The sequence below is a fragment of the Nelusetta ayraudi genome, unplaced genomic scaffold, assembly GCF_046127955.1.
Source record: "Nelusetta ayraudi isolate G7.1 ecotype Tasmania unplaced genomic scaffold, CSIRO-AGI_Nayr_v1 ptg000005l, whole genome shotgun sequence".
Taxonomy (NCBI): Eukaryota; Metazoa; Chordata; class Actinopteri; order Tetraodontiformes; family Monacanthidae; genus Nelusetta; species Nelusetta ayraudi.
Window position 1 is genome coordinate 6,963,349 of NW_027466055.1, and position 18,615 is coordinate 6,981,963.

An 18,615-nucleotide genomic window follows, 5' to 3' on the forward strand; every position below is an offset into this window, starting at 1 on the left:
CACCAATGTAAACCAGACCCTGGCTGAAATTGGGTACAATCGTTGTAAACTGTAGACTGTACACTGTCCTCTTAAGAAATAAATAAATTGAAACGGAATACATTTGGAATGCTCATGTTTAAAACACTCCCGTTGTTGTCGTAATTTAGATTTCTGATAGGAAGAGAAAGCAGCCTGCACTGTTTTTTTAGCTCCTCCAAAGTAAGAGAAGTGTGTAAAGTGAAGGTGGGAGAGTGATGTCCACACCCTGACTCAAATCTCAGGATTGAACACCTTGTCAGGAGAACCATGGAAGAGATGCCTGCAGTGATGTTTTCCTGTGTCGTTGCCTCTGCAACCCCCCCACCCCCCAGCCCCGCTCGCTGCTTTGCCGCTACCTCTACCCAGAAAACATTTTTTGCACCAATATTTAGTCGGACTGGAACGTTGAGTGTCCCCACCCAAAACATTGAGCAATCACTCAACGTTTTGGGTGGAGACACTCAATTCATAAAAGGGCAATTGATTTGCCTGGAGGTAGAACCTCGGCAATCCAGTTGCCCCATTAATCATTAGAACGACCAACACAACATTTCAGGGTGCAAAAAAAATTGGACTGCAGCTACAGTATTTTTGCTCCCTCTTCTTCTCTTCTTTTCTTTTCTTTCCATGGCAACACCTGCACTGCTATTTCAATAACACCCACTGATCAAATGGACTGAATACGTAAAAACCAATTAGATCTGATTTCATATGAATGTGCTTGTGCTATGTATAAATCTAGCCTGCTTTTTTTATGTGATATTTAGATGCTCTGAAGTGTTTCGTTTTCTATATGTCCTTGAATGACTAAGTTTGTAATTAATGTATTCGATGGAAATTTTCCTTTCCAAATAAAAAGATAATTAAAAAAAAAAAAAAAAAAAAAACAACCACGGGGTGAATCTACAGAAGTGCACTGCTGCCACCCTAGAAAATAATTTAGTGATAATTATCACGAAATAACGTGAAACTATCACGTTGCGCTTCCAGTATGAATCACTGAGGTCAAAAACCGAAGTGAACTCACCGAAGGCCGTGCTGCGGTTTGTCAGGCCAGAGTATGCGTTGCCGCTGGGGGAGGAAGTGGCTGGAGATGACAGGGGACTGTAGGAGGCCGGGTCAGTCTGGTAGCTGTGGCCAGAACCAATACCAAACGGACTGGATTGGGCTTTACTTGGCTGGAGAACAAACACACTGGTCACACTGGCAGCCGAGCAGGATTACAAGTGCACAGTCAGCTCGTGGTTTACGCACAGGCCTGCTCTGCATTCCTGCACAGCCAAAGTTGCATTAAATATGCAGCGTTTTTGCTCAATGCAAATATGGAGATTTGCTAATTTACTACTTACAGTCTTAAAACGACAAAAATATTTACTTTGGTGACTCCAACACACACTTAATGTGAAGTCTGTACTATGATTTAGGAGCTACCTGTCCGGAGAAGGGGGGCCGGTTGCCTGACCACGCCACCTGGCCCGGGTTGAGCTGTCTGCTGATCTGAGCCAGGTTCTGATTGGATGAACCTGACGGCTGGATGTCATTCACGTTGGGAACGTGGATCACAGAAGAGCTGTATGAAAGAAAGGATGAGGCAAGGTTTAGACTTTTCGTGTCTTTTGCAACCCCCCAAAAAATAATGTTACCCCCAATTCACCCTAAAGCGTCTGCGGCGCGTCTGCTGTGCGGTGGGTTAAACCGCAGACGCTTTTGGTGTGAATTTGGGGTCAGATTTGAATAAATTCTTTTGAGCTGCACCTACACTAACGCTCCTGTTTCGACTCTTACCTGAAGCTTTTGCCAGAGTGTCCTTGCTGGAACGGAGAGCTCTGCGAGTAAAGCTGCTGTCCCCCAGCACTGGAGGATGGTACCATCATCTTCTTATCACCGGCTACACACAGGATTAGGGCAAGAATTATAGAATTAACACTGCAACAAAGACATGCAGGAACTACAATAGGAATTGCCAGTAAGCATGCAGGGGTTTCTGGACAGTGTGTGTGTGTGTGTGTGTTCATACATCCAGAGATGCTGCTGTACATCTCAGCAAAGCGGGGGTCTCTTTCCTGGGAGAACAGGGCTTCCGTCTTATCAATACTCTTCCCTGCCTCGTGCACTCCACCGGCGCTGACGCTGGCCACAGGCACCTGCTCGTTCGGCGAACACAGTTAAGAGAGAGGAGGCTCTTAAGTTTTCAGAGGTTCAAACGTAGCTCAAACAGTCAAACCAGAAATGTGAAAACCAATTGAAATAATAAGCATGAAGTCGTGGAAATAAAAATCTGTGTATGTTAAAATGACAATTTTGGATGAGGAATGTGTTGTATTCTCATGAGTTCCACTTCTGCTCATATGTTGGGTTATTCTGTAAACATTTAGATTGAGGATTTAGGGGCTGCTTTGCTTCTGTTAAAAAAAAGAAGGATGAAGCAGAAGAAAAGGGAATTCACCTGGGTTACCTGAGAAAGGTCATAGGCCGTCAGTCCATCTCTTTGGTGAACCTCAAGTTCTGCCTGTTGCTGCTGCTGTAGCTGCCTGCAAAATACGACACACCATGTGCTGTGTTAGCAGCTTAGAGAGCCAGAAGAGGAAATCACTCTGTGAGACTTTAGGACAATTATAATTAGTGTGGTAATATTTCGAGGCTAAGCCGCAGTACACATAATTTAGAGTACACATTTTAAATGTATGCACATCTTTTCTATGTGGCCAAGCTAAAGACAAATATTTTTATTTTCAACTTTTAAGTCAAAATTCTGTCTACACATGGGAAAACCTTCAGATTGAAGAGAATGCTCTAGAGTGTTAGTGATGGAAATTCTGGGAACAAAACCTTCAAAATTATTATTTTGTTAAAACACAACAAAATCTGACATTCTTTCCTAAATTGTGGACGTATAGATTAAGTTCATTAAGTTCATCTATCCATTGACGTCAGCGTAATTCTTCAAAACACTATAAATGAAAGTGAGTTTGAGGAACCTACTTGACATTAGTGTTGGTGCAGATGATGTACTCGATCTCATCAGAGTAAGGGTTCTGGAAGGTGAAGCTGCTGGTTCGAATCAGCATCCACTCTCTGTTTTTCATTCGGAAGCGATACATGACTGACAGAACCTGACCCTTCAACTTCACAACCTGAGTGGGAGCAAAAACACTTGTTAACACAATGGATTATGGAAAGTCTGCATTTTTTATGTAAGTCACGGTATATTAAAGCAATTTAACAGATTAAGATAGACATATATTCTGAACCAGGAAAACAACAGAAATTTGCTGTAATTCAATTCAATTTAATTTAAACGCGTGGTGAGAGTCTGCCTGCGCAGAGACAATCTGGTTTAATACAACAGAAAACAAGATAACGCAAAGCAGACACTTTCTGGAAGCCTCATTTCACTAAATGCAAAAAAACCCACTTTGCTTGTGATTGAAACTACAGAACCCAAATGGTTCAGTTTCCAGAAATCGTGTGAGTTGAACCAAAGCAAGAATGTGTGTACTGAGGGGATTACGTTTGCCAAGAACAAACAACAAAAGTGAAGATGGATTGTATTCAAAGTGTCCTGGATGAAGGCCAAACAATTTTCCACAGAGTGAAAACAAAAACATGTCTGTAAAATGTACCATTGATCTACTAAAAAAATGACAAAGATCTATAAACCCATTTCCCTAAAGAATATCCTTCAGAGGCTTGACCATAAAGGCAAGGGCAGAAGGAAACAAATGCTGTTTGGGTTTAACGGTGCACAAACTATACAGGCCTCAGGCCAGTAGAGATGACACTAGAGGCTGATTATTTGTCATTGCATATTGCACATTCTAATCGGAGTCTACTTTAACATGACCACAGTGACAGTGAATGTTTGGCCATACCTGTTGGAAACTTTCTCTCAAGTGACTCTGGTCCTCAGGGTGGCAGAACTCCTGGATGTCTTTCCCCAACAGGTCCTTAAGACAGAACACAGCTCAGCTTAGTTTAGTCCATTTCACAGAGCCAAGAATTAAGCTAGACCAACCCGAAAAAGGAGGTAGAAAGTAGGACTGAAATTAGAAATATTGCTTTTATTTTGCGAAAAACGAATGGAAAACGCAGCAATTGTTTGCTTAGATTTGTCTTTTATTTTTATTTTTTTCTATTTCATTTTTAAACACAAGCGTCTGAAGTCGATCCAAGTAGTGGTGACGTGTGCAGTGACATAATAACATTACCATTGTGGAACTTTTGCTGGTGGATGATTTTGATGTGGATACAAGATGAAGACTCGCACAAAGATCATCAATCGTGTGCTCACCTGGGGCTGGTAGCCAATGACGTTGATGCACCGTGGGTCAACAAACGTGATGACACCGTCCGAGTTGTGCCGTGACAGGAACTCTGTGGGCACTGACAAGCCGTTCATATCCATGGACACTGGAGAACTGGTCACCTAATGGACATGAAGGAACAACAAGCTCATGATTGGAAAACGGTGTTGGACCAGAGAAAACCCAACACTCTTGTTTACAAACAGTAAGTATAACACATACTTCTAATTTAATTATTTTTCTTTCATTTTCCAGACTATTTACGTTGTAGATTTTCACTCAAGGCATCAAAATTATGAATGAACCCATATGGAATATGTATTTAACAAAAAAGTGTGAAATAACTCAAACAAGTTTTATATTTTAGATGATGTAGAATAGCCACCCTTCATATGAAATGTATATAACATAACATATTTAGGTATTTAACATTTTTTTCTTTTGCCACATTAATCCACATATCTGGGTCATACATTCAATGTCTTCAGTTTGTAGACAGTGTAGAAAGTAGTAAAATAAAGAAGAAGCAGGTGTGTCCAAACTTTTGACTGGTAGTGTAAGATTTAAGTTTGTGTATGCGTGTGCTGCCTTAGCTTCATTCATCACTGGCAGCCATAGGCTTTAAAAAAAAAAAAAAAAAAAAAAAAAAAAGTAGCATAAAAGGCCAACTGGCATCGCATTTTGAGTGAAATCAATGACACTGGAGTGTCTGTGGACAATGTTGACATTTTTAAAGGTCTCTTGCTTTGACAAGTAATTAGTGCTTTAATCATTCGTTCCGCTAACACCCACCTGCAGCCTTCCGATGGCAACTAGGCAGTATTTTGAAGTCTGACTGGACTCCGAGTCCTCATCTGGTATCGTCATACCTGAGAATGGAAATGTAGGATTCAAAGATGGTCAGAAACTCAGCACCAATTAATGGACATGTCACTAGGTCCAACACTTGTTTTTATTTATTTTTGCTCCTTGGCGAGAGCCAACGTTGGCCTGCAAAGGTCACGACTCCTCTGCTGTAATATTCAAATTGACTCGTCTAAGCACAATCATTAAGAGGAAGAAGAGGGACAAAGATTGAAAACAAAAGTATTTTTTGCTTCAGACATCCCAAATCTCAATAGTGATGTTCACTTTCATTTGTCCTGTTGATGTCCTCTTCGATTTTTACAAACTTTGCTAACCAATCTATAAATGACACAACAAAAGAGAAAACGTCAAATGAGACCTTGGGAACAAGCACAGTTTTACGACCATTGTTGGGAAATTCTTTCAATTCCTCCATCATCTAACTTTGTTTTTCTGGGGTGCTGAGCCACATAACGCAGACTGCAGCTGCGAAATCACATGAGAACCACAAGCTGAAACAGGAACTGCTTACTATGCAACAACAGCCATTAGTAAAGTGATATACTGATGTAAACAACAGTTGAATGTGAGTTTAACTACTTACTATATAGGTTAGCAGTAAGTAATGAAAAAACTTTATTTTCTCATAACCAAGTTTTTTAATGTGTCATGATTCCAACCCAATTTTGTATGGAAATCATGAAATTAAAGCAGCTGAATGGCTAATCGTTAATGCTGCGGCTAAAAACCTTGTGAATATCTCTATTTACAATCAACAGCCTGTGCGTTGTATGTCTATTTTACAGCTTGTGGTGTGAAAACGATTCCCAGTCTGATTGAAATGGATTGACACAAGCTGAGAGAAACAGCGCTTGTACATCCAGCGGAGCAGAGTCAGGCGACGCTCCAGTGCTGGACCATGATGTTTGCTACTGAAACGCAAAGACTGACTGGACTGAAAATGAGATGAGATTTGCTCTGTGGTATATGCACCACTGCCACTTTCGAGGCTGAGGTGCGTTGTCTTGTCTTGGTCTCGGACCGGGCGGACTCGGGATTTCTGATCAAGACGGGTCAAGACTCAGCCAACACTACAATGAGACGATAATAACGGAAAATAATTCAGCTGCTGCCGTTTGTGACACCCTGAGTGACACACTCCCTTATTCCTAGTTAATTTATTTTTTAAATTTTATGAAGCAAAGATGTTTTTTTTGAAAATGCTTCAAAATAAAAAAAATCATTAAAAGATACCTTGCTGAAAAGAAATGTTGCTGTTCCATTTAGAAGCAACTCAAATTAAAAAAAGACATTGGCCATTTTTTTCCTGTTTTGTTGTTATTTTTCTTTGATATATATATATATATATATGTATATATATATATATATATATATATGAATACATACATACATACATACATATATATATATATATATATATATATATATATATATATATATACATATATATATACACACAAAGTCTTGGCCTTGTCTCGATCTCGATACTCTATAGTCTTGATTATGTCTCGGTCTCGGTCGGTGCCGTCTTGACTGCAACACAAGCACCGACACTCCAGACCAATCACAGGCCACAGATGTGAGAGCACACTCGGTCTTTGAATGACCCGGGAAACTCTGAAGGAGACTGCAGAACAGACATTCATCACTGGGCTACATAACAGTCGCTGTCATCGGCTCCTCTCCACATTGGAACACGAAGTCCACAACATGGCCACATTCCTGACTTATCACTCCGCTAAGTCAACAGCAGCTGCGCTTGTGCACGGCTGTCTGCTGTCTGCGTCTGTTACCTGTTAACGTTCGCCAGAAGTACTGTATTCAGAACATTCCAAAGGAGTATTTTTAGCGCAAGGAAGTGAAACATGTGTCAAACCTTTCAAAACACATATGTTTCTATGTGTGTGCGTGTATATCTGTGAGTGAGCGTGTGTCTGTGTGTGTGAGAGAGAGGGCATTTCCTTCAAGTGAGGACATATGAGCTGGTCAACTCTTCGTACAACATTGTCATTAAATGTTTGGATGAAGGTTTAGGGGTACGGTAAAAAAAAAGAAGAAGTTTTGATTGAGTTTAGTTGATACAGTAGTTAGAATTTAGGTTAGGATAATGGTTTGGGCTCAGCCAGGCATGGGCAAACTATGGCCCGGGGGCCATATGCGGGCCGTTTTAATATGGGCTGCCAAACTTGAATAAACTATATTAATAGTAAGTAATAAAATAGCTGTATTGCATCCATTTCCTCAGTGTTTTAAGAGTCTTTTCAAGAAAGAGCTAAATATCGTGAGGCTTCAAGACAGATATTTTGTTGCAACGCCTTTGTTAATTTTGAATGGACAATATGTTTTCGACATATCCCATGATACATTTTAATCTCCTATGAGGTGGGTCACCAAAACACCCCATCCATCTGCTCCTGCTCCGGCCCCCTCTGTCAAATTTTAGAACTCATTGTGGCCCCACCAGTCAGAAAGTTTGCCTACCACTGGGCTAAGCAGTACAAACAAATAGAAAATGAATGGAAATTACCTCTCTGGAGTCTATGTCCTCACAAAGAGACAGACAGAGAGAAAGGAAGAAGATCCGTGCAAACAATCATAGTGAGTATGACATGAGTAGTTTTCCTCTGTCACACAAACTTTTCCACTGTGGAGCTTCTCCCGTGAAGTGACACAAAACCGCATGACGCCCGGTCTGAATAATATTGATACGCAATGATTTGTCCAGGAACGTCCGCACGTGTTGTGTTGTTTTTTTGTGACGCACCAGCTCCGTCAAGGCCTTCATACTTTACAGGAATCGTGTCAAGAGGCCCTCCAAGTTTGGTTTATTTTCACACAAACACACTGAAATGTCAAAGCCTCCATATGAATTGACAGTAAACTAAATAAATGATCATAAAATAAAACAATACTCTCTGAATATAAACATCCTGCTAACAGTGGGATTTTTCCCGGTGTGTAAGGCCCATCAGCATAAGATACAAAGTTTCTGTTGTAGTACAGACGACAGAAAAAGCATGAAAGAACAATGGTAAGTAAGACCAATCATTCCACCTTCAGCCCAACCAGGCGTGACAGAGGGCAACTTGCTTTTGATTCTAATGAACTAATATGACTAATATCCGCTGCGTCAACTCTTTTTTCTTTTTTTTCTGAAATCTGCCTCCGTCATATTCACACAGAACAGCAACGTAGCGAAAAGGGGGGGAAAAAAAGCCATTTCGGACTGTCCCACCCAACCCACAACCCACACAAAGGAAATACCTGGGACTTACTGCCTTGTAATAATAAACATTCAGTACTTTATGGATTGAAAGATCGAAGGCCCAAAAATTCTAAAACCAAGTCCAGTTGACCTTGATTTCACCGTTTATGGGTTCTTGCACAAATATTTATGAAAGTTTCAGAATTGTAATTTAGTGTGAAATGTGCATACTGGTTGTCAAAGAAACTGTTAATGATAACGGAACAAGCTGCAAACGTCTACCAGCCAAATTTCAAGCCTACAAGGAGCAAGAGTATTTCACTTTGCAAAAAAGGATTTGACAGCCTTTTGTACCGACAGAATTGAAGTCTTTGGACGGGATCACAATGGCAAGACCGGCAATTTCAGCAAAACGGTTCTCAGTTTTCTGCCACAGGGTGATGTCTCAAGTCAGCATGGAAGCGAACGGCCTGGACAAGGAAAAGTGGACACATGCAGCGCTGTATACACTCTACTTCCTGAGCTTCCCGAAATGGGAGGAACATGTGCGTGGTTCCTGCTCAGTTCAGTGAAAGCAAACATCATTTGGGGAAACTATGCAACCAAGACACATTCAGTCACTCAGTATCATACACCGACACAAAGAGTTGGAGTAATAAATAAATACAAAACTGTTGCTCTGCCAACACGCCCTGATGCACTGAAGCGGATCTGGAATTGCGTCTGTGTCTGAATCAAAGCCTTGTTGAATCAACAGCTGTTTTAGATTGGGCCAAGCCACACATACTACATGTGGGAGGGGTGTCCTGCCATGAGGTAAAGTTTGGGTTAAGCAGTGATAGACACAAGAATATCAATTGGGTGTTTGCCTACCTGCAGGGGGCCAGGCTTTGATATAGCCAGTGCAGTGCACCACCGAGTACTGAGCCTCTCCTTCTTTTGAAGGTCCCAGGCCATTCCTGCCAAGTAAGCACACACAGCTGCATAAGACAAAGCTATGACAGAGTCGTAAAAGAATTCAAAAACAATTTCGGTAACTATTAGTTAGGGCTGTGAAATGATTTTTATTTTTTTAAATTTTTTTTAAATCGAGATTAATCTCTGACTTTCCACAGTTAACCACGATTAATCACGTTTCAATTTGCATGTTAAAAATTCTGTTAATTTGCATTCCAAGACAGTTTTGATCTCCATCTTAGTGGAGTGTCTTCACTGGGAATCGAATGAACACAAAGAAATGATTTCATATTTGGTCTTTTGTATAACTGTTTCTTTTTAAACGGTTCCTCTAGACCCATTTATTACATATGCATTTTGCAGGAGTTCAATTTTGGTTGATGACAAATTGTTCCCCGTGGCTGTGCAGTGTGTGACCGGTCAGAGCCTGCAGCTGCCACCCATTGATTTAGTTAGCTTCTCCAATGTGCTTCATCCACAGGTCAGCAGTGACTCCCACACTCCGAAATGGTGCTTTGGCAAAGCAGTGCCTCCACGGTCTGAGGGTCATTAACTGCTTGTAGGAGTGAATGCGCATATTGATGGATACTTGTATTTCTGTGCCGGCCCTGTAATAAACTGGCAACTGGTTCTGGGTGTACCCTGTCCCTGCCTCTGCAGTGCAGGATAAACAAGAATATAAAATAACAATAAAACAATTATGATATCAACTACAGCTCATTTATTAATAGTAGTTTGTTTGTCCATGTCTTAAACAGTTACAGTAATGACAATGTGGTTGTTCTAATATCTATGGGTCATCTCTCCACTCCTTGACTCCATCAGTCTGTCTTTTACCCCGTCCACAAGTGAAATAGTTAATCCTGTGTTATGCCAACTTTTAATGTGCAATTTGTGAATGCGTGATATGATTAGGATCGCTTACCTGTATCTCTTTCTCATGTTAGACAGACGGTTTAGAGAGATGTGGTCCAGTGGAGCACTACCACACCTGCAGAAAAACAAAAACAAAAAAAAATGAAGGCAGCGCTCAACAATAAATCTTGGCTTTGTGACAAGACTGATTTTATTTTCTTGTCCCTTTTTTTGTCTATCAAAATGCGTTGAATGTGTGGTTTAGGCTCAGTTGGTAGAGCTAATTAGAGTTAGCGGTAACTATCGGTACCGCTGGAAGTGAAACTACACTTGCAAAAATCAGCAATCAGTAAAAATAATGGAATATGCTCTACCCTCAGAAATGGGCCTGGGTTCTTTTGGGTGAAAGTGCATTGATATTTTTGCTTGTTGCAACTGTGAATTGTACCAACAACAGAGGTGTCGCTGTCTTTGAGCTCTGTCCATGGTGCTGGGCTAGAGAACACTGGGGTCTGTTCACTTCACTGTTCACTGGTCCATTCGAGTCTGCGGCCCCACCAAACAGTTGGAGTGGCAACCAATAAACATGACCAGACAGCGTGCAGTCGGCTCAGATATGTCAGGGGTGTGGTGGGGGTGAGGCCCGTTCACTTCGGCTGCTTGTCGATTCGAGTCCGTGGCACCGCCAAACACGAAGAGATATTTTTATGCTGACTGTTGCGGAGTTAATAATTCAACTGTATTATCACTAACGTTGCATTTTGTTTTTCAGGCTCAGAGACGACGTCCCTACATTCCACGTTTCTCTTTCAAAACAAACAGAGGCGAGCCGCAGGTTGGCTTGTTTACTGGTGAGGCGGGGGCTGAAAGCTGTGTTGTGCTCCTTTGTGGAGAAGCTGACACCTCAACATGTGGCTCTCAAGATCTGGTCAGAAGCCAGTAGTGTCAGAGCGAGCCAAATGCCAAATGCAACGCTGACAAAGGGCAACACTGGCAAAATGTGTTGTGAATTTGCTCCGAAGGCGCGTTCCAAATTATGAATAGGATTCAATATGATTCAGATGTGAGCCCACGAGGCGGCTCGTCTGTTCACTCCTATTCTTTTGTACAGCCATGTGTTATGCACATGTGAGTGTTACCAGTGTTGTGGTGAGAGGCGAAATAATGAATATAGTGATAAATGCATACCGCACGGGAGTGCTTCCTCCGCTGGCTCAGCCAGAAAACTTTGTTTATCATGATTAATTGCAGGCATGACGGCTTGAACACCATCATCAATCAGATATGAAATGCCACTGCAGAGCTGTCTGCAGCAGCTAATTACAACACGTTTTACACATCAGCATTTATGTCTTTGAACTATGTCTTTGTAGCTCAAATATATAAAAATAAAAAAAAGACTACCCACCACTATTATGAATAAGGCCTCCGGAGACATTTACTTTCTTAATCGTTCCTTTTTTGTAATCCCGTCATCTTCCGCAACGCCAGTAAGTAAACACCATGAGTAGTGCACGCTTACGAGTCAGACAGATCATGATAGGTAGAAAAACAATGGAAGAATACGGTGGCCACGGACTCCAGCGACGTCATCTTAGAAGAGTTGGGTCTAGTTTGTCTTTAAAAAACAATGACGTACACACCGTGTTTATAGCCAAACGATTGGTCGAAAATATCGTAGCTCAGTGTCTTGTTTTCGCTCCAGCTCCACATTGGGACAACGCAATAGACCTGCCTATGTTTACATGTTCCTGGAAGTGGCTGTCTAATGGCTGACTAAGAGAGTGCAGAGTCATTTTCAAAGATGAACTACATAAGAAATAAATAAAAAAGAAATATTTGATTTCGACACAGACAAGCAGAGCTCAGAGTGTTGTAATATTGTTGATATTGGCAGGAATGCATCAGCAGGACACAAAAGATATTCTAGCTTTTTTAGACATGTTTTAAAGGTAAAAAAAAAATCTACTTAATTCATTATCTAGAAGAAATAAAGGGATTTTCAAAGTATAACAAAGGTTTGAAAAGATTTCCTCTTTGTTTCAAATTTCTTTACACTGGGAACAGAGTTGACATGGTCACACACCTCATGCGGCAGATGAATGAGCGCCGCGAGCCCATGCACATCCTCATGGAAGACTGTTGCCCCTCCTTCTTCACCGTCCCCGTCTTCAGGTCCAAAATCCGTCCTGTAAACACACGTCGAATTCAAAAATGTTACATTTCACACAAAACTCATAATTATTACATTTAAAATTAAAATTCTGACCAATGCCGACGTAAGCGCTCACACAACATCTCTATGCCCTCACCCTTAACCAGTCTAACACCAAGCCTCTCCCCATGTCTTTTTACTTCAGGTTGAATATTGGAAAGGAAAAGATAGCAAGCGTAGCCATACAGTAAGACGCACGGTTGGTTAAATAGGAACATGGTAGAGGGTTTGTATTTAAAAAAAAACCAAACATACTATCTTTTCTCAGACGGGCATTTTTTGTGTGTTAACCACACCACTGATGTAGTCAACAAGGGAATAACTCTGATTGGAAGTGACTATGCCTTGGGTGACGTAATGTAAACATGGGTTTACATAGGAGCCAGTGTGAGGAAAAAAAAAACTTGAATCATTATTGACCTTAAAGGTGCACATATTGAATAGACAGAATTTGTTTTGAGGTTATTAAATATAACAATATGATAACAATATAACAATATTAAGTGCATTCCTTAAATTTGCTTCTGGGTGAATGTATGTGAAAGAAAAGACACTTGAACAGAATAAAAGCATGCAGTGATGTTAAAAGTAATGCATTTTTTTTTTTTTAAATTCGGTCTACTATCTTGGGATCAATGAAAAACACATCACTTGAGGTGATGAATGTTATCTTTGATCCAAGACAGATTTTTTTTGGTGATTGAGTATTGAGAAACGTTCATTGGGTTGAGCTCAGGTTACTGCCATTTTCTCAGTATCTTCAATTTTCTGGCATTGAGTCTGAGATAAAAAAAAAAGATAAAGAGTTCTGGGAAGAAAAGTGAGAAATGAGGCTGCCAGTAGACACAGAACACAGAAACCTGCAGGGAGAATTTCCTCTGACCTTTTGCATATTTGTACATCCACTTGAGAAGTACAGTAGTTGTGGTACACAAACAAGTCCCTCCCCGGGTGCGTGATCACAGGGATGTAATATTTTAGCGTAGCTACGACCTGAGAACATAATCAGTGTCCATCATTATTAGAGCCTGGCTGATGCCTTCCAGATGGAAAAGGAATTCTCGGAATTTGGCAAACAAGAAACTACCGGTAACTGGAATTTCACACAAAGATACACAACTTTGTTAAAAGCAGATGAGGAGCCTGATCACCATGGTTAACACGCAACAGGCCTGATGACCTCATCAGCAGACGGCATCAGCAGACGGCTCAATTTAGTAAGCGCGCTGCTTTTGTTTCTCTTTTTGGACTGCAGGCAGGGGAAGTCAAAACATATCAGCCGTGTAACATCTTCACAACTACTGCCTGAAAAGAAACAGTTGGTTTATTCATATCAGCGGATGTAATTCTTATGGCTTTGCACCTGCTCACAAAGCCGTGTTCTGTACCATGACGTGCCAATTTCTGCACACTTTCAGAAAAATGTTAAATCAGAAAATCCATGAACAACGTCGTGACTAATCGACGAGTCGTGTTACGAGTGCATAAATACCAAGGATAGCAACTGACTGCACATTGACACTCCCGATGCTAACACGGTGAACTTCCGATAGCTGCTCTGTAAAGAATTGCCATGGTCTCAATACTGCACTCAGTATTCATATCACTAAACCTGATGATACAGGGAGTGTGCGTTCCGTATTAAATATGTAGACCTCTATCAAATATCTTACTGAGCAGTATGTCAGTGCTATTTTGCATTTATTCATTTCCACATCGGCTGTATGAAAGTGGCAGAACATTATATCCATTATCCAATCTAAACCTAAGAGGACGGCTGTAAGCGTGGTAATGTATCCGCCGTCTAGGGCTCTCTCTACTAACTGATTGCAGTGGACAAGTTAAATGACTGAAGGCGGAATGCAACACTGCCATCTAATGGGTCGGGGGTTTAGTGCTCCAGTCCCATTCAATTTCCCACGACTTACAAAACAAAACTCTGAGCCTTGTTTAAATTTCCTCTTCGATAAAATCAGATTCATGTCAGCATTTTGTGGTTGTTCAGCAAGTAGGAGACAAACAACAACAACAGCGCCATGTGGCACAAACTGTTTCAACAGCATTTTGCCTTCTCCTGGCAGACTTCAGGAGCGGAGCAGAGGAAAGTTCATGCTGTCTTTTTAAAGGTGATGCACCCATTCGGAAACAGTGTCGTTTAAAGGTTAAATGTGTCATGCCGCCTTAAGCGAATGAAGTAAAAGGGCCAATTTCCATTCTAAAATATCATAGACAAATATCAGCCTCTATGTAACGATGTGCAAAGATCACTACACTATTAGTGTCACGCCAAAGATTATGGAGCAGCTCATAAACCACTTGATAGACACCGCCCGGCTCTTCCGAGTCAACAAGGGAGGAAAAACACGCAGCCCGACACAAGCTTGGAGCGAGTGAGCAGCCCACTCTGCAAAACATACCCCTTTAGTTCCACTCGCCAAAAGCTTTCCTGGAGAGTTTCCATTCAAACTTCAAAGCTTGGGAATGTTTATGTATCATCTGTCACGGCTTTACACGGATGTCAGTATGTTTTTGGGATGACATGGTCTTGCTGGGTATTTACTGTGCTTCACAGGAGCCTTTGAGTCAGACTGACTCAAACACATTTAGAGATCGCAGAGACTCTCTGTCACCTTGACATGGAAACTGATAAGTCAATGTTGCCCTCTGGTGAAGACAGGGGGAATTTCTGATGTTTCACATTTTGAACAATGAAATGCAGATGAAATGTGAGGTGAACAGGGGGGTAGGTTTAAATAACTTTTGTAATTCTTCCTACTCCTTTTTGAGCATTTGTTATAATTTTCTGGATACTTGTTTACTTTGAGTATTAAGGCTTGTATTTTTTTTTTTTGCGTGTGTTTTTTAATGCACAAATAAAGAATTCAATTCAAACTTGCTCACGGTTAAGAATTACAAAGTAGCATACCTGCTTGGCTGCGCTACGTGTGCGTATGTTTTGTGTGGTTGTCGTCGTGCACAAGCACAGAAACCACAAGGTTGTTTCCCCTCCCCTTCTTACCCGTCATGGAGTTCTCTGATGTGCTGAGCTGTTCCCTCAGCTTGTCCACATCGTCCGGGTGCACTTGTTCATAAAGAGTGCTGCCAAACCACTCGGACTGGGTGTAGTTTAGCACTGGTGTCACCGAGTCTGACACGTAGATCACCCGGCCTGTGTCTGCAGAGACCACGAAAAGGAAGCCGTCGGCTGCCTCCAGGATCAAATGCTTGAGCTCCTACAGAGAAGACCGACGTGTACGAGTATACAGTGAATAATATGAATATTACAAGTTTGTGAAACATTTGCTTAAAAGCTTCACAAACACAAATTTTCACAAGTGTGCAATTCTTCATATTTCAATGTTTTAGAGTAGACAAAAACAAATATTGATCATCATATGTTTGTGCTGTGCTGGTAAGTGGTGCGTGCACATTCCAAAAGATCTGTGATCACAGTCAGCGAAATGAACAAGGGTGGCAGTACCACAATAGAACACAACTACTGAGCTTGAATAGTGATACTGCTGAGATGCTTCCGTTAGCATATGATCACGTTATAGCACTTTGAGGTTGACAAAATAAAAATAGTGACCTTAGTCCCTCCTAGATCTTAACACCTTAATGAAGGTGCAATGCAATAGAACTAAATATATACAGTACTCGGAGAGGGTTGAGGATATTGAGCTTGAGGTTGAAATTTCAGAATGCACCTAAAATGCACCATAACCATTATGAGTGAACTTAATTTGACGCCTCCAGAGAATCAAAGGCTTGAACTTTTCATTTCATTTCAAATTTTTGAGTGTTGAGCTGTTCAAAGTTTCTTGCAAGCAGCACAACATGCTGTTCTCTAACACATTGTAAAACCACAAGAAGCAAAAACTCAAGTGTCTGAAGAAGAAAAAAAAACAACTTCTTCTTTTTCTTCAACCTCATTCCATGGATGTGTTTGGGCACAGACCTGTTCAGTTAGAAAGGAGGGCTTGTAGGCCCCATCTGTGGATGTGTTGCCGGTGCCCCTCATAGACTTCATGTGGGAGACAGCCATACGCAGGATGGTCAGCTTGTCCGGTTTCCGAGCCAGGGCGCTGCAAGTCGGTACCATGTCTGACAGTTCCGTGATGTACTGGGTCATTTTGTTGCGTCGTCGTCTCTCGATTTCGCTGTGGTTCTCTCTAAAAATGAGAAAGTCTAGTGAGAGGCCTGAAAAATGGCACTGCAGCATCGAACTCCGTGTGCCTTGAGGCATCGCTGATCCTCTTCGCATTTATTTCCTCTGTAATTTCAAAGTTTTTCTCTGTCAGGGTTTCTGTGTTTTTTGTAATTACTGCAATTCAAAATTGGAAATTATTCCAATGACTGAATGATTTAAACAATGGAACAATTTAAAACAAAAAAAAAAAAAAGAAAAAGCAATGACTTAAAAAAAAGTCATCAGTGTCTTAATTTTGACTGCACAACCGTGAAACGTGGTATTTTTTGTCTACACTAATCCAGATCGCAGGTCCATGTCAGGAGGGTCTATTATCTGAGAAGAAAAGTATTGCTGTCATTCATCATCATTGTTTTCCTTTAGAGCATTCCTTAATTGAGATTCATTTTATGCTTTAGAACCACAACAACCAGATTTGAATTATTAAATTCTCTTGGTCTGTTTTATTTTTTTAGCTCAAGTGTGATTCAGTGGACTACTTTAAGTATGAGTAGGACATCTTCTTAGTACTTGGTAGTAATAGAAAATATAGACAATGGCTATTGTAATGCTGCAATATGTTGCTGGGTAACTTTTAAGTGACCGGCTAATATCTATTGCTAAGTTAGCATTCTCTCTAAGAAACAAGGCTGTTTTATTAAACAGCCCTTGTTTAATATTTCACTGTACGCTATTAGCTGTTCAATACTTGGGATGTAAAAAATACACTTGGTCCATGGGTCAGTACATAGCTCTGTTATCAGGGGTCACGGTTTAGGTTCACTTTAGGTCTGCAGCAGAAGAAACAACAGATCCAAGTACTACATTCGAAAATGTTGTTGTGTAATAAATAACAATATTGTGCCACTGAATCCTTAGCCTTTGTTAGACACACAGATGGATAGGAGGGGAAAAAAAATGAATTTAAATGGAATGATTTCATTTATTTTTTGATGATTTGATTTCATGATCGAGGTTTAGGGGGAAACCTAATTTGGACGGCTGCACTGATGGACCGTGTACAATAATTATGAGACAAAGGTTTACATTTTACATTGCAAATTAATATTTCACATTGACGACCCGGTCGTGCCAATGCACAGCAGCAAATAACAGTGTTCATTAAGTCACTTTTAAATAAACAATGACACAGCTGAGCGTGGTCTCGCACAGGAAGTGCTTGCAATTGCATAGTTGAAACGTTAAGTCAGGCTTGCATGTTATGTTTGTGCGTTTGTGCGTAATAATTTCCAAACCGTGGCCAAGTTAAGCAAGGTGTGCACTGAACAGGGCCAACTGTATTCTTTCACGGGTGCTGAATGAATGGTGTTTAATGGCCCAGTCTAACTGATCCAGTCCTACGACTGGGAAGAGTTTGCCAACGCTGTTGATAGCTGAATCAATGGAATATCCTCTGAGGCCTCAGCTGGCTAGGCCTACCTGGCATATCTTTCCTTATCCCCACCAGCAATGTGATCATCATCATACCTGTAGAGAAGAAACGACACCATATGTAAAACTCACACACACACACACAGATCAGAAGCACCATGTAGCAGTTTTATGTTTAAAGGCAACTACAGTAATAATGTGGGTGAGGTAATGGTTCAAAAACTGATGGGAAACAGAAAACATGGTGCTGATGGCTAGTGTGACAGACATTCATTTAAAATTCTGAATGATGAAATATCATTTTTTTTAACATACTAATCTGTGGAGTGTGCTGTGCGTCTCTTTTATAGGTTACTACCTAAATACTTCTGGGTCTTGGCTTCAGCAAATACAGCCTGTGATTTAGGTCTGTTTCAACAAGCTTACCTTCACCACCTAGAGCGGTCGAGTATGTTTTACTCCATTTAATGGATGCACAGTGAGAAGTCTGCAATATGGCCATTAAAACCAAACTGTTTCCACGTGCAGTGAATCCAAAAAGTTCACATCTGCTGCCTGTTGATGTATGTATTTCATAATGCTCTGCTTGAAAAGGCAAAAAGTGAAGATT

The 18,615-nt window shown here is 40.9% G+C and overlaps 1 protein-coding gene across 5 annotated transcripts in view; it reads right to left on the bottom strand.

Moving 5' to 3' along the window:
- arnt2 (aryl-hydrocarbon receptor nuclear translocator 2) overlaps nt 1-18,615 on the bottom strand; it is a 34,489-nt gene that overhangs the window by 7,011 nt on the left and 8,863 nt on the right. The window contains exons 4-18 of one of the 5 annotated variants that reach the window (XM_076011435.1): nt 18,054-18,101; nt 16,383-16,596; nt 15,444-15,657; nt 12,296-12,398; nt 10,280-10,345; nt 9,271-9,356; nt 5,118-5,194; nt 4,313-4,447; nt 3,894-3,968; nt 3,004-3,155; nt 2,468-2,552; nt 2,039-2,165; nt 1,807-1,909; nt 1,453-1,591; nt 1,049-1,199 (exon numbers count right to left, since the gene is read on the bottom strand). In XM_076011435.1, coding sequence (XP_075867550.1) covers nt 1,049-1,199; nt 1,453-1,591; nt 1,807-1,909; nt 2,039-2,165; nt 2,468-2,552; nt 3,004-3,155; nt 3,894-3,968; nt 4,313-4,447; nt 5,118-5,194; nt 9,271-9,356; nt 10,280-10,345; nt 12,296-12,398; nt 15,444-15,657; nt 16,383-16,596; nt 18,054-18,101 — 1,775 coding nt within the window. Of the gene's footprint in view, nt 1-1,048; nt 1,200-1,452; nt 1,592-1,806; nt 1,910-2,038; nt 2,166-2,467; nt 2,553-2,999; nt 3,156-3,893; nt 3,969-4,312; nt 4,448-5,117; nt 5,195-9,270; nt 9,357-10,279; nt 10,346-12,295; nt 12,399-15,443; nt 15,658-16,382; nt 16,597-18,053; nt 18,102-18,615 lie in introns of those variants that run through there. The other 4 variants (XM_076011441.1, XM_076011451.1, XM_076011458.1 and 1 more) reach the window with 4 other exon arrangements.